The sequence below is a fragment of the Rhinopithecus bieti genome, unplaced genomic scaffold, assembly GCF_001698545.2.
Source record: "Rhinopithecus bieti isolate Rb0 unplaced genomic scaffold, ASM169854v2 scaffold_26546, whole genome shotgun sequence".
Lineage (NCBI taxonomy): Eukaryota > Metazoa > Chordata > Mammalia > Primates > Cercopithecidae > Rhinopithecus > Rhinopithecus bieti.
Window position 1 is genome coordinate 2,039,914 of NW_016812367.1, and position 15,841 is coordinate 2,055,754.

Consider the following 15,841-nt stretch of genomic DNA (forward strand, 5'->3'; position numbering starts at 1 on the left):
GCACCACATGGCACTGTCACTTGATCCGGGCTTCCCCTGGCCTCCCCCAGCCACCCCGCCCACACCCACGCCACCACATCTGCCTTGTCCGGGTCGTAGACCACCATGCCACCCCCGCCCACACCCACGCCACCACACCTGCCTTGTCCGGGTCGTAGACCACCATGCCACCCCTGCCCACACCCACGCCACCACACCTGCCTTGTCCGGGTCGTAGACCACCATGGTGAGGTCCTCGATGGGGATGTGGGGGGAGGCATGCTCGTCCACGTAGCCAGTGAAGTTCACTTGGGCCTCTTCGGGGGTGAAGGTGCAGGCTGGGAGGCTGCAGTTGTAAAACTCAGGTTTGTGGTCATTGACGTCCATCACTCTCACTGTCACCCAGATGCTCACCTTGGCCTCCTGCCCGTAGATGTTGAGGTGTGTCTCGGTGGCCTGAGGCACAGAGCAGAGGTCAGAGGTCAGAGAGCCAGTGCTCAGAGAGATCAAAAGCCAGAGGTTAGAGAGCAGGATTCTGACAGGGGTGGTGGGACCTTTGCTCACCGTGACCTGCAGCTGCACCTCCTCATCCTCCTCCAGCAGCTGCTCACGGTCCAGGGAGCCATTGACCCTGATCACTCCATCTGCCCCGATGTCAAACCAGCCGGGCCGCGTGGAGTCTGGCAAGCAAGGGGACAGGTGGAACAGCTGGAACAGCTGCTCCAGTGGCTCTGACGGAGCCCTGACCCCAGCCCTGGCCCAGTCCTGGCCTGGGGACACCCCATTCTCACTGGAGATGCTGTAGATCACAGGGTCATTGATGCCTTTGTCGCCGTCCACAGCCTCCACTTTCAGCACCGAGGTTTCCTGGAATGGTGCCTGGTCAGTGCTCCTCAAACTTCCCCCGCCTCCCGCTTCCACCCGTACCCCACAGGTCCCCCGTGCACCTTGGCTGCATCCTCAGCCACAGAGGCCGAGTAAAACTCCCTGACAAACTGAGGGTCAAGGTCAGGCTGGTCCACCACGGAGATGGACAGGTAGACAGGCAGGGAGCACTGGATGGTGAAGCTGTTGTTGAATATACCGCCCAAGTCCTGCGGGGAGATGGCTGCCCATGAGCCAGCGCCGTGGGTCCTAGGCCCACCCTCTGGCACCCCCACTCACGCAGGCCTTCAGCTCCAGCTGGTAGAAAGCGCTCTTGTTGTTGTAGCTGAGGCTGCCATTGAGGATGATGGAGCCATTGGCCAGGATCCGGAAGAGATGCTCGCTGTCCCCAGTGCTAGGGATGACCTGGGGCAGAGCAGACTCGGGTCAGTCTCCCTAGGGACAGCCCTGCCCTGAGGATCCCACTCAGCAACACAGGGAAGGCCCCAGCTCTACCACTGACCAGTCACGCCACTGGCACCAGGTCGCATGACCTCTCTGAGCCTCAGTTTCCAGCTCTGGGAAATGGGGCTAGTGACAACCCTCAGTGGGTTGAAAGGAGGATCCAATAAGATGCAGTCAGCCTTCCATCTCTGTGGGTTCCACATCCACAAATTTGACCAGCCACAGATCAAAACTGTAGCTATACTCACAATGGTTGTGTCTGTACTGAAGGTGTATAAACTTTTCCCTTGCCACGATTCCCTAAACAATATAGCATACATAATACGCTATATTTACATAGTATTTGCATTGCATTGGTATTTAAAGCACACAGGAGGATGTGTCTAGGTTACATGCAAATACTACCCCCATTGCATGTCCAGGGACTTGAGCAGCCATGGATTTTGGTGTCCTCAGGGATCCTGGAGCCAATTCCCCATGGCTACCAAGGGGTGACTGTATGGTATGTGCCAGGCACACGGTTGGTGCTCGGTAAATGGCGCTATCCTTTTATTTTTTGAGACGGAGTCTCGCTCTGTCGCCCAGGCTGGAGTGCAGTGGCCGGATCTCAGCTCACTGCAAGCTCCGCCTCCCAGGTTCCCGCCATTCTCCTGCCTCAGCCTCCCAAGTAGCTGGGACTACAGGCGCCCGCCACCTCGCCCGGCTAGATTTTGTATTTTTTAGTAGAGACGGGGTTTCACCGTGTTAGCCAGGATGGTCTTGATCTCCTGACCTCGTGATCCGCCCGTCTCGGCCTCCCAAAGGGCTGGGATTACAGGCTTGAGCCACCACGCCCGGCCAAATGGCGCTATCAACAGCAACTCTGTTTCCATGAGAAATGGGTTCACACACCCCTTACTGTCTGTGGAACCTGGACAAGACCTGGGAGCAGGCGGGCGGGAAGAAGGGTCTGGTCTGCAGCAGGCACCCTCTTTAGGCAAGTGGGCAAAGCGAGGTTTCCGGGGAGGGGGAGCTGGTGGCCAGAGGAAGGTTTGGGGACCAGGGCTGGGCCAAGGCAGGACCAACGTCCCCAACCCCAACGCTCAGGCCCTGTGGGTTGTCTGTGGATATGCTGCCCCCTGGTGGTCACGAAGGCGGTCAGGGCCCCCTTCACACTCACCTTCTCTATGGAGTACACGACCATGCCAGCAGTTCCCATGTCTTTATCCACGGCCAGCACGGAGAACACCACGCTGCCCACGGGCAGGGTCTGCAGGGAGGGACCCGTCGCTTACCAGCTCAAACCCAGCTCCTCCTCTCCCTCGTCTGTCACTGCCCCCCTGAGCTTCAGTGTCCTCAGCTGTGCACTCAGGGGACAGTGTTCCCCTGTCCTTCCCACCAGGGCTGTGGGTGGAAGGCAGCTGGGGGTGCGGGGCGGCAGGGAGGATCTCCCTCCTCCCCTCCCCACACAGCCTCTCCACCACCTGAGCTGGCTTCTGATTTTCGGAGCCCCTCAGAACCAGGACGAGGGATCATTCTAGAGTCCAGCCTCACGGTGCCACTGCACACTCAGACATCCCATGTGCTCTCTACAGCCTATAGCCATGGGTTTCAAACAGCACCCTACAGAGCTGGAGGCTTCTTTTGGGAGCCCTCTGCTCCTGGGCTCCTATACACACGACCTCTACTTCCTTTTTTTGTTTGTTTTGTTTTTGCCTGAGACGGAGTTTCACTTTTTCGCCCAGGCTGGAGTGAAGTGGCACAATTTCGGCTCACTGTAACCTCTGCCCCCTGGGTTTAAGCTATTCTCCTGCCTCAGCCTCCCCAGTAGCTGGGATTATAGGTGCCCACCACCAAGGCCAGCTAATTTTTTTTTTGGATTTTTAGTAGAGACAGGGTTTTGCTGTGTTGGCCAGGCTGGTGTCGAACTCCTGACCTCAGGTGATCCATCTACCTCAGCCTCCCAAAGTGCTAGTATTATAGGCGTGAGCCACCGCGCCCAGACATGACCTCTACTTCCTAATGGTGGCCAAAGAGATCTTTGAAAATCATGAATCAGACCACATCACTCTTGTGCTTCAAATCCCCCAAGGGTATCCCCATTCTGGCCAGATCACAGTCCAGACTCCTTCGAGCCTGGGCTGCCACCAGCCTCTCTGACCTCACCTCCTCCTCCCCCTCCCCCTCCAGCCACACTGGCTGAGCTTGTTCCTGCCTCAGGGCCTTTGCACCTGTTGTTCTCCCTGCCTGGAGCACCCCTTCCTGGAGCATCCCCTGCCAGCTCCTTCTTGCCATTCAGGTCTCTGTTCAGATGCCCACAACTCAGAGAGGACTTTCCTGACCCTTCAACCTAAAGCAACGCCTTCTGCAGCCACTTCCTTCACTTTGCCTTGTCTCGTGCTCAGGGTGGGGCTCACCGCCACGTGAAATCATTCTGCTCATTTTGTTTCATTGGTTCCTGTCTGTGGCCTTCCCTAGAAGGTGAGCTGCTGAGAGTAGCAACCAGGTCTGTCTTGCTCCCCAGGTAACCTCAGCACCTAGGACAGCACTGGGTGCCAAGGCATTCCATCAGAGCCCGTCACATAGCTGTCCAGACCATACGTGTCTGGCCTGGTGTGGGGCCCCCCACCTGGAAGGTCTTTGCAGGCACATGGCAACGGCAGGTCAGGAGTGGTTGTGTTTGCTGCCCAGTGATCATTAGGGAACCTCGTTTCCACCCATGTAGCTTAAGTGGAACTGGCCCCACTCCTCCCCCTTGCTGCGGGGAAGGCCCATGATGCAGACCTAACCTGTGAGAGCCTTCCACACCCCTAAATTGACTCAAGGAGAGCACATGACCTAAAATGAGCCAATGAAAGTCAGCCCTGGGCTTTGGGCTGGAAAGATTGAGAAAGAGACGGTCTCTTCAATGTGAGCCTGTTCTTTTTTATTTTTTTTATTTTTTTATTATTTATTTATTTATTTGAGATGGAGTTTCACTCTAGTTGCCCAGGCTGGAGTGCAATGGCGCGATCTCGGCTCACTGCAACTTTTGCCTCCCGGGTTCAAGCAATTCTCCTGCCTCAGCCTCCTGAGTAACTAGGATTACAGGCATGTGCCACCACAACCGACTAATTTTTTTTTTTTTTTTTTTCAGTAGAGACAGGGTTTCTCCATGTTGGTCAGGCTGGTCCTGAACTCCCAACCTCAGGTGATCTGCCCACCTCAGCCTCCCAAAGTGCTGGGATTACAGGCATGAGCCACTGCCCCTGACGAGCCTGTAGTTTTATCACTACATGAGACACTTGCCTCTCATCCCCCAGGATGGAGGCAATGAGAGAAGCAGAGCTGAGAGGAGGAGAGAAACTCAAATCATATCTTGATGTGATTTGAGTACCTGGATCCAGCCATGCCTGAAGATATGATTTCAAATCAAATTTTACGATATGATTTGGCTCAAATCAAATCAAGATACGATTTGAGTGCCTGGATCTAGCCATGCTGAGGTACCTCTACATTTTTCAGATACACGAAAAAAATCAACTCCCTTTTTTTTTTTTTTTTTTTTTTTTTTTTGGCTTTCATCACTGAAATAATTCCTAACCTGATCGACTGCAAAATATTGCTGTCACCATTGTTTGTGGGGTCACATCCCCCTGGCTTTGGTTCTTGAAGATGCTCCTGCTAGGAGAGGTTTTTCCCAACCCTGAATGCCCCCCTGACTGCGTCTGGCTCTTCCTACTCTGAGAAGCTCTTTGGGATGCCCCCTGCCCCACAGCCACGTTAAGGCAGGTGTCACCTCGCTGATGCTGGTGGAGAATGCGGTGTTCTGGAAAATGGGTGCGTTGTCGTTTCTGTCTTCCACAATCACCTGCATCTCCCTCTGCACCTGCAAGTGAGAAAGCCCAGGGGACCCCAGAAAATAGGATTTAAAACACCAGAAAAGTTGCAAGTATTGTACAAAGAGCTGATGTCCTTCATCCAGATCAACCTACTGTTTGGTCTCTCTTTCTTACCATATGTTTTTGGGGGCTTTTTTTTTTTTTGTAGAGAGCAGGTTCTCTCCACATGTTGTTTTCTGAACCATTTGAAAGTAAATTGCAGGCATCATTAGTTAATTTTTTTTTTTAGACAAGGTTTCACTCTTGTTGCCCAGGCTGGAGTGCAATGGCGCAATCTCATCTCAATGCAACCTCCACCTCCCAGGTTCAAGCGATTCTCCTGCCTCAGCCTACCGAGTAGCTGGGATTACAGGCATGCACCACCACTCCCAGTTAGTTTTCCGTATTTAGTAGAGATGGGGTTTTACCATGTTGGTCAGGCTGGTCTCGAACTCCCAACCTCAGGTGATCCGCCCGCCTCGGCCTCCCAAAGTGCTGGAATTACAGGCGTGCACCACCACGCACAGCAGTTAATTTTTTAAATATAAAATGTGCCAGCCAGCCAGGCGCAGTGGCTCATGCCTGTGCACTTTGGGAGGCCAAGATGGGAGGATCACTTGAGCCCCAGAGTTCAAGACCAGCCTGGGCAATATGGTGAGACTGTCTCTACAAAAAATTTTAAAATTAGCGGAGTATGGTTGGTGAGCACCTGTAGTCCCAGCTACTCTGGAGGCTGAGTTAAGAAGATTGCTTGAGTCCAGGAGGTAGAGGCTGCTGTGAGCTGTGATTGCACCACTACACTCCAGCCTGGGCGAGAGTAAGATCCTAACTCAAAAAAATAAAATAAAAAGTTGGAAAAAAGTTCCTGTCCTATTACAGGAGTGTCATTTTTGCTTTGTTTGCCACAGTGTAAATCTGTAAACAACGATGTGGCCACCAGAGGGGACCAGCTTAAGAGCGGCTCCCACCCTAGATACAGACGTTACAAAAATTGGGGATTTGCATGCAGACCCAGAGACAGCTCTAAGCTCAATCACTGAATGGGCAAGGCGGCTTCCAAGACAATATAGACAGCTGGGTCCTACTGGGTTTCAGAAAATACACCAAGAAATACATGGAGGCATGTACCTCAGCGCTGAGGGCTGTCAAAGCACACAGTGACGGCCAACACTTCAGTGGGAGTGAGCTGGGAAGGATTTTCCAAGGAAACTTTAGTTTTATCTGTAATTTTTTTTTTTTTTGAGATGGGATCTTGCCCTGTCACTCAGGCTGGAGTGAGGTGGTATGATCTCAGCTCAATACAACCTCTACCTCCCGGGTTCAAGCGATTCTTGTGCCTCAGCCTCCTGAGTAGTTGGAATTGCAAGCCGGTGCCACCACGCCCAGCTAATTTTCGTATTTTTAGTAGAGATGGGGTTTCTCCATGTTGGCCAGGGTAGTCTTGAACCCCTGATCTCAGGTGATCTGCCCACCTTGGCCTCCCAAAGTGGGAAATAAGAGTGTAGTTGCCAACATATTCAGCCAAAGCAGTTGAGAGTGATTTTTTTGCCTCTGGAGCACTGGGGTGGGGAGGTATTTGGCACTTTTCTAATCAATATTTATACACATTAATAATACATTTAATTTCTATTGAAAATATAACCAATATATTTATACGTAAACAAAAAAGCCCTCTATGATACAAATAATATATTTATATAATTTAAATAAATTTTTAAAAATACTAAAATCTTGGTAATATCGGATGACAAGGAAATGGACTAGTATAATCTTGATATAAATAAACATTAAATTCACTATTAACTGGGGCTCTCTCCCTTGCCAGAGGTGGGGACGCAGTCAGAAATGGGCTCTCGCGATCCCTGTCGACCCCCCGGCACCTCCCAACTCACCTGGATGTAGGGGTCGCTCACGGAGATAGTGACTTTGAATGTGTAGAGTGTCTGCAGCAGCCAGAGAGAAGGGGCCAGTGGTGAGCCCATCCTGGGTGGCAGCACAGGGGGTGCTGCCACCAGGACGCGGGCTCCCAGAGCCCTCCCAGCACCTCCTCCGCGTCCTGTGCCCTCTCCGGCTGATGCTCTTTACCTCATAGTCCAGAGTGCTGGCCAGTTTCACTTCCCCAGTGTTCGGAACGACAGTGAAGAAGTAGGCATTGGGGCCGCTCATCCCATAGGTCAGAGGGTCATTGTCCGAGTCTTCAGCTACCAACCAGAAGACCTGGGCACCTGGGGATGGGACAGGGGCCACCCAAGATCCACAGCCACCCTTTCAATGCTGGTCTGGCCAAGCTGGCTGTGAGGCTGGGCTGAGTGCCTGGCTGCTCCGTACACAGTCTCGACTTGCCATCTGGGACCTCCCCAGCCCTCAGGGCCTCTGTTCCTCCACATGCATTCTGAGGCCTTTGGATAGCAGCATCCTGACATCCCTTGTGCCCAGTGACTCGAAGAGCACTGGACACAGTGTGGGGGGCGGGGGCTGTACCCAGGCATCTGCCCCTCCCCTTGCCAAGCCTGTGGCCCTGCCCTCTCCGGAATACCGAGTTTCCGTGACACAAGACTAGACGTGGCTGGCGTGAACCTTTCCAGCTGCAGCATCTGGGTGCAGACTAGAGCTTTGGAGAACCTTCCAGGACACCCCCTTTCTGCTCAAGTGAGCTAAAGCTGTATCCAGTCTGCTGCTGGCCTCCTGAGAGCCCTAACTCTTGTACTGCATGTCTGAGCACAGCAGCAGGCTGGTTGTCCACTCCCTAGCCTGAAAGGAACTTTTTACAGATTCATCAAACCCACCCTATCCCTGAGCCCCTACCTCCTTTACCCATCCAGCCTCTGCTCCAACACCTCCGCTGGCCCTGCTGTTCATTAGCAAGGACTTTCTCCTTTTCACGAAGATGTGTTTCCCTTGAGCTCCACCACAGGGTTCTGAGGGCTTCAGCCACTGGCGTGGGAGCCTACACCCCCTGATACTTTCATGGCCCACAAGAAAGTTGAATTTCTTTTAAAAGCAGAAGGCCGGGTGTGGTGGCTTACATCTGTAATCCCAGCACTTTGAGAGGCTGAGATGGGGCATTGCTTGAGCCTAGGAATTTGAGAGCTGCCTAGGCCACATGGCGAGGACCCCATTATAACAAAAAATTTTTGAAATTAGGCCAGGCGAGGGTGGCTCATGCGCTGTAATCCCAGCACTATTGGGGAGGCAGAGGTGGGAGGATCACTTGAGATCAGGAGCTCGAGACCAGCCTGGCCAACATGGTGAAACCCCATCTCTACTAAAAACACAGAAAATTAGCCAGGTGTGGTGGCGTGTGCCTGTAATCCCAGCTACTGGGGAGGCTGAGGCAGGAGAATTGCTTGAACCCGGGAGGTGGAGGCTGCAGTGAGCTGAGATCGTGCCACTGCACTCCAGCCTGGGCTACAGAGTGAGACTCCGTCTCAAAAATAAATAAATATAAAAATAAAAAATTAGCCAGGTGTGGTGGTGCACAGTGGCTCATGCCTGTAATCCCAGCACTTTGGGAAGCTGAGGTGGGAGAATTGCTTGAGCCCAGGAGTTTGAGACCAGCCTGAGCAATGTAGCAAAACTCTGTCTCTACTTAGAAAAATAAAATACTAGCTAGGCATGGTGGTGCATGCCTGTAGTCCCAGCTACCTGGGAGGTTGAGATGGGAGGATCGCTTGAGCCCAGGAGGTGGAGGCTGCAGTGAATGTGATCGCACCACTACACTCCAGCCTGGGGGACAGAGCCAGACTCTGTCTCAAAAAAAAAAAAAAGAAAAGTCCCATACACTCCCTCTCCAGCCTCCATGGGGTAGACATGAGAACAGCAGTTGCCTATAGGGAGCAGAGATTGACTAGAACTGGACACAGGGAACTTTCTGGGGTGATGGAAATACTTTCTCTTGATCAGGGGATTGCTTGCACAGGTTTCATATTTGTCAATACTCCTTGGTGTCTCTTGTTTCATCTGGCAGCTTTCGATATTTCTGGATTCCATTTTGCACTGCAACAAAGGCTGTGACTTGTCCCCCAATATCCATTTGTCTCTCTTTTCTGAAAACAATGGAGCCCCAGATTTTGAGCTGGGCACATGGCCAACCGGAATGAAGGCCACATTTGCCAGGTTCCCTTGCAGCTAGGCGTGGGTCTGCGGCTTAGTTTTCACCAAAGAGACAAAAGCAGGTGCAATGTGTGTAAAATCCAGAAAGGAAGAAGCCATCTTGGCCCCTTCCTCCTTCTATGGCTGGAATGGTTTCTTGTCTGAGCCATCCTGGCCCATGTGGGTGGGACCATGCCTTAGGGAAGGTGGGGCACTGAACAGGAAGAAGGCCGCCCCAAGCCCCACAGGGAGGACAGCCTGATGGAACACGCCCCCACAGCTCCCACCTCCTGGGTGGACTCAGGGGGACAGTAATTCACCTCTGCCTTGCTTGCATCTCTGTTATTTGGGGTCCCAACCAATATGGCCACCTATGGTTTCTACTTCCCCAGTCTATATCCTGCCTTCTGGGAATCTGATATCTAGGCCCCCTGGCTCCTTCCAAAATAATGTTACCAAACTTCATTTGTTCCTGCGCCACTGCCATGACCTTTGCTGTGACTTTTGCCGAGACCATTGCTACGTCCGTGTTCTATTCCTGGTGCTCGTTCTTTAAATTGACTTTCCATCCCATGTAAAGACATGTACTTTAAAAGCAAACTTTACATCGCAAAACCCATCTCACCTGCCATAGATAGAAAGTAACTTTACAAATAAAAACGAAGCAAAGTGAGTCATCAGCTTCTGTGAAAGGGTCTGAGCCTGACACCTGCTCTCCCTTAAAAAAAAAAAAAAAAAAAGCCAGGGTGGGGATGGGAGAGATTAGCAAGTGTGAGGAAGGAGAAGGAAGCCTGGCCCAGGGGATCCTCCAGTCAGAGACTGAAAGCGATGCGCAATGGGGGAGGCTGGATAATTTGACGCTGGTGTGAGGGCCCCTGGAGAAGTGTCTCACACCTTTGGGGACACTGCTCTTGACCCAGAATCTGAAGAGGAGAAAACAAACTTCTGGAATCAAAGGAACTGCCTTCAGGCCCTCTCTGTCCCACAATAAGCCGTGGAGTTGCAGGGATGGTGGGGGCTCAAGAGGGCGCCCCAGGACTTTCTTGTGAGTCAGGACCTGGCATGGAGCAGACACAGGGACTGGGACTCACCCACAGGCAGGTCCTCGGGCAGGATCACTGACGTCATGTTGGGCAGGAACTTCGGGGCCACATTGGCTGCCACTGCAGGGACACAGAGTGCTGGAACACCCCTGCAAAACCCGGCCCCTACCTGCTCCCCTGGGAGCCCACACAAGTCTTTATGGCCACCCAGGCCACCTGTCCAGGCCTGGATTCCTCCCCAGGCCTCCCCAGCTCAGCCAAGCACAGGGCTGGCCCATAGGAGCTGGTGTTCGCTGATGAGGGATCCCCCTCCCTTCCGGAGGGTCCTGCCAAGGGTCTCTAGGTTAGGGCTGCGTGGCCAGGGAGGGGAGATACCTACCAGACACCACGAGAGCAGGAAGCAGGAAGCAGGACAGCCACAGCCGGGCCATCACATCCGCAGGGACCTAAGGGAAGAGACCAGGGAATGGCTCCTGGACTCAGGCCTCCCTCCTTTTGGCAGACCCCCATCTGCCTGGGTCTGACCCGAGCCCACCCACCACCGCCGCTTAGTAGCTCTTCCCCAGGGCCTCTATCACCCTTTGTCCATTTTCCAGATGCTCCAGGGTCGGGGGAACCAAGGGGGAGGCCAGGTGGGGTGGGGGGGAGCACGACGGCTGAACCTGAATCCAGGACCCACCATGCACCAGGAACTGCTCCAAGGCACTGGATGTGCAATTGTGTTATGCCTACAACTGTGAGGTGGCTGCTAAGACACCAGGATAGGAAGGGGCTTGCCTGAGGCCATAGGGAGTCAATGACAAGACCATGCTTGGAACACAGGCATTTTGGAGTCCAGAGTTCATTCTCTCAACCACTGCACTATCTCCACCTGCCTGTTAGAAGCGTTCAAACTCACAGCATCCTTCAAAATCAAGGCCCTGAAGAGGGACCATAATTTGTCCAGGACCATCCAGAGACTATGGGTGGGCAGGGTCCTCTGTTCACCTGCTGATACATCTAATGGCTGTCTTTGCAGCCTCTCCCAAACTGTGCTCCATGGAACCCTGGCCCTCTGAGACCCGCCACGGCAGAAGGGTTCCCTGGTCAGGTGGGTCTAGGGAGGGTTGCATAACTCTGGGATCCTCTTGTTGATTGATAACTGGACAGAGACGCTGAGAAAACCCTGCTGGGCCAGGCTTTTTGGTCATCCTACATTGCAAGCTGTCCCTCGTTTGGGAAAAGGAGAAAAGGGGGACTTGATTCACTGTCACAGAGAAACCTGAAACGCCAAGGCTCTTTTAATGCCCAAAGACAAGGCCGGGTGTGGTGGCTCACGCCTGTAATCCCAGCGCTTTGGGAGGCCGAGGCGGGCGGATCTCCTGAGGTCAGGAGTTCGAGACCAGCCCGACCAACATGGTGAAACCCCGTCTCTACCAAAATACAAAAAACATTAGCCAGGTGTGGTGGTGAGTGCCTGTAATCCCAGAGACTTGGGAGGCTGAGGCAGAAGAAGCGTTTGAACCTGGGAGGCGGAGGTTGCGGTGAGATGAGATCACGCCATCACATTCCAGCCTGGACCACAGGGTGAGACTCCGTCTCAAAAAAATATTCCCAAACACAACTGACGTGTCACTCCACAGAAAGCAGGAGAGCAGGAGGGGCCCCCACATGTTTTGTTTCTTGCTGTCTAGAAAATTGTCTGTATGCTCTATGTTCGCTATGCTACTCTATAATCTTTTTGTTAGACAGGGCTTTTTACTGTATACTTTTTTCTTTTGAGACAGTGTCTCACTATGCTGCCCAGGCTGGCCTTGAACTTCTGGGTTTGAACTCCAGAGTAGCTAGGATTACAGATGTGTGCCACTGTGCCCAGTTTTTTACTGTATATGCTAATTGAATATATTAACTTTTCCAAAAATGAATTAAACTAAAGCTTGAAAGCAAACTAAGGAACACATTTGCTACTGAAACTAAAAATAAAATCGTACGCCTCCCACTGACTAAATGGCCTTGCTTGTGGCCCAGGAGACCCCAGTAAAACTTCGAAAACTTAGTTTCCAGGCCGGGCGCAGTGGGTCACACCTGTAATCCCAGCACTTTGGGAGGCCGAAGTGGATGGATCACGAGGTCAGGAGATCGAGACCATCCTGGCTAACATGGTGAAACCCCGTCTCTACTAAAAATACAAAAAATTAGCCGGGCACGGTGGTGGGCGCCTGTAGTCCCAGCTGCTCAGGAGGCTAAGGCAGGAGAATGGTATGAACCCGCGAGGCGGGGTTTGCAGTGAGCCGAGATCGCGCCACTGCTCTCCAGCCCGGGCAATAGAGCAAGACTCCATCTCAAAAAAAAAAAAAAAAAAAAAGGGAGATCGAGACCATCCTGGCTAACACAGTGAAACCCTGTCTCTACTAAAAATACAAAAAATTAGCCAGGTGTGGTGGCAGGCGCCTGTAGTCCCAGCTACTCAGGAGGCTGAGGCAGGACAATAGTGTGAACCTGGGAGGCGGAGCTTGCAGTGAGTCGAGATAGCACCACTGCACTCCAGCCTGTGCGACATAGCGGGACTCCGTCTCAAAAAAAAAAATAAAAAATAAAAAACTTAGTTTCCAGCCATGGCGGGATGAGGGGATGAGAGGTTAATCATGCCTCATTACACCCTTCTCTTTTATAGTCGACACACAATAACTGACCAGCGTTAATGTTAAAATAGAGATCGCAGGACTGAAAGAATAGACATTCCGTGGCAATAAGATGCCAAATTATAAACAGGACCTGAGGCCATGCCAGGCCAGGGTGAAGTCAGGCAGCCCTAAAGAAGAAACTCTGTTCTAACTGCCACGAGGGTTTTCTTTTTCTCTAGCAGCTAAATAAGCACTGGCCTCGAGAAAAGCCAAATTAAAGCAATTACAGCTCATCCAGTTCACAGATGCTGACGAACTGAGCCCCTGTTCTACCAGCCATAGCCGCAGCTTTTTTTGTTTGTTTGTTTTTGAGATAGAGTCTTACTCTGTCACTCAGGCTGGAGTGCAGTGGTACGATCTCGGATCACTGCAACCTCTGCCTCCCTGGTTCAAGTAATTCTACTGCCTCAGCCTCCCAAGTAGCTGGGATTACAGGCACCCACCACCACACTGGGCTAACTTTTGTATTTTCAGTAGAGACAGGGTTTCACCGTGTTGGCCAGGCTGGTCTTGAATTCCTGACCTCAAGCCATCCGCCTGCCTCAGCCTCCCAAAGTGCTGGGATTACAGGTGTGAGCCACTGTGCCCAGCCCATAACCACAGCCTTGACTGGACAAGAGACTGATTTCAGTAACTTTCTCCTGATAAGAGCCCACCGACCACAGACTGGCTCCAGCTCCTACAGAGATTGCTTACTCATGCAGCTTCTGTGTCTCAAAAAGACATTTTGACGTACAGGGCGTAATTGTGATACATTTAAATTTTAAGTCGCCACCCCAAGTGAGCATGGATCCTATGTTACATGCACGTGTGTTCAACATGCATGTGTCAGGAGCTCCTTTATTAATATCCATAGCTCCTCCTGTAACCTGTTGAATATGTTTGTGTAGCCACCCTGTCTAGCACCAAGCTCCTTTCCCAAACCCCATTTCGAAGTGTCTGTCTCTGGTCTTGGCTGGAGGGATGGCCACCTGCACACAGTCCCCTCTCTTTTTCTAGATTGATATTTTGTGCTTTTTAAGAAGTTAACACTACCAAGCATGCTCACCTGGTCCTGGGCACCTCTTCACGTCCCTTTCCCTCCTGCCCCAGAGCATCTGAAGTGGGCAGGCAGCCCTGGGGAGGAGTGGGGAGGAGGATGGCTTCCAGAGCCGAGCCCTGATGGTGAAACAGCACCAAAAACCAGAACTCCTCTCCTTCACACCGCCCACCCTCCTCCCGAGTTCCAGCCTCGGGGAGCCACCCACCTGCCCATGCCATTCTGACACCTCCTTCTCCTGAACACCCACACCCAATCCGTGCGGCCTACTCTTTTTCTGTCTAATCAGCCTGCATCTGTCCATCCCATACTGGCCGCCCTCCCTGGGGACACTGTCCTCAGCCTCCTCAATGCCTCCCTTCCTCCAGCCTCTCGAATCCATCCCACTCAACCAAACTAATCCTTCTGTATGCAGTCTAATCTTTTCCGCCCTCACTCAAAACCCTTCGATGACTCCCCATTGCTAGAGTCCAGACTCCATAAAAGGGCTTCCCAAAGACTACCCTCGACCTCTCCAGCTTCACCTTGAACCGCTCCCTGCATCACAGCACACCTCTCATCTCCCATGAGCCCACGGGCTCCCTCTGCCTGCCCTTACTACTGCCCGTCCCTCTTTTTGGAATGCTCTTCCCCATCTTGCTGCCTGATGCGCTCTCTTCATTTTTAAAAGCCAGTTCCAAGGCTGGGCGTGGTGACTCACACCTGTAATCCCAGCACTTTGGGAGGCCGAGGCGGGTGGATCACTTGATGTCAGGAGTTTGAGAGCAGCCTGGCCAACATGGTGAAACTTCATCTCTACTAAAAATATAAAAATTAGCTGCGCAAGGTGGCACACACCTGTAGTCCCAGCTACTCAGGAGACTGAGGCAGGAGAATCACTCGAACCTGGGAAGCAGAGGTTGCAGTGAGCCGAGATCATGCCACTGCACTCCAGCCTGGGTGACAGAGCGAGACTCCGTCTCAAAAACAAACAAACAAACAAACAAAAAACCAACTCCAGGATCCCCTTCGGTCCAGACACCCTCTCAGTGCTCCCACAGGAGGAACTGCCTCCTCCACCCATCCGTCGTGACCTCACAGGATGCTGCATAGATCCTAGAATAACCTCTGTAGCTCTTGGTGTCTGTTATCTCCTTACAAATGCGCCTCTCCCACCAGGCCAGAAGAGATGTGAGGGCAATGTCCAAGTCTGATGCACCTCTGTGACCCCAGGAACAAGCACAGGGCTGAGCCCAGTGGAGGCTCGGTGAGTATTTCTGAAAGGAATGCATGGATGAGCCAGTGAGTCACTGCAATCCCAGGTGGCTTATCCAGAACACCCATGAGATAAAGCAGAGTGTAATGTGGTATGTGGACCTGAGAGCCTGGGTCCAAATCTGGCGTAACCTTGGGCAAGTAACATACCCTCTCTGGGCCTCAGCTTCCTCATCTGTAAAATGGGAATAATAACAACACCTACACCAGGGGTTTGTGTTGAGGCTTAAACAGCGCCTAGCTCACAGTAAGTACATAATAAATGTTAGAAGTTATTATTGCAGGAAAAGGAAAGTCTGTCTCTTGCCCTTCTCATTGTTGGAGTTCCTATTCCTGGTCCCTCTCTTCTGGGGAACTCTGCCCTGGCCAGCACTGGCTAGCTGCAGGCCCTCCTCCCCCAGGGTGCCCTCAACAGTCAGAGATCCTGCTTCTGATCTGGCTGTGTGCTCCCCGGGCATGGTTGGCACCCCCGCCCTGAAGCCCCAGCACAGCATTCCCTCTTTTCATTCAGATTCATCTCGCCACGCTCCCCTGAGACCTGCTGGGGAAACATGGGACATCAGGAAGGCTGACAATCTTTTTTTTTTTTTTTTTTTTTTTTTT

At 52.4% G+C, this 15,841-nt stretch overlaps 1 protein-coding gene across 1 annotated transcript in view; it reads right to left on the reverse strand.

The window, feature by feature from the left end:
- Window positions 1–10,728, reverse strand: part of CDHR2 (cadherin related family member 2) — a 36,024-nt gene extending 25,296 nt beyond the window's left edge. The window contains exons 1-11 of the mRNA XM_017896029.1: window positions 10,662–10,728; window positions 10,331–10,402; window positions 7,233–7,372; window positions 7,040–7,090; window positions 5,066–5,155; window positions 2,468–2,557; window positions 1,144–1,269; window positions 927–1,073; window positions 771–846; window positions 544–659; window positions 202–435 (exon numbers count right to left, since the gene is read on the reverse strand). Of these exons, the coding sequence (XP_017751518.1) occupies window positions 202–435; window positions 544–659; window positions 771–846; window positions 927–1,073; window positions 1,144–1,269; window positions 2,468–2,557; window positions 5,066–5,155; window positions 7,040–7,090; window positions 7,233–7,372; window positions 10,331–10,402; window positions 10,662–10,713 (1,194 nt within the window). The 5' untranslated portion in view covers window positions 10,714–10,728. The remainder of the gene's footprint in view (window positions 1–201; window positions 436–543; window positions 660–770; window positions 847–926; window positions 1,074–1,143; window positions 1,270–2,467; window positions 2,558–5,065; window positions 5,156–7,039; window positions 7,091–7,232; window positions 7,373–10,330; window positions 10,403–10,661) is intronic.
- Window positions 10,729–15,841: the final 5,113 nt, after the last annotated feature.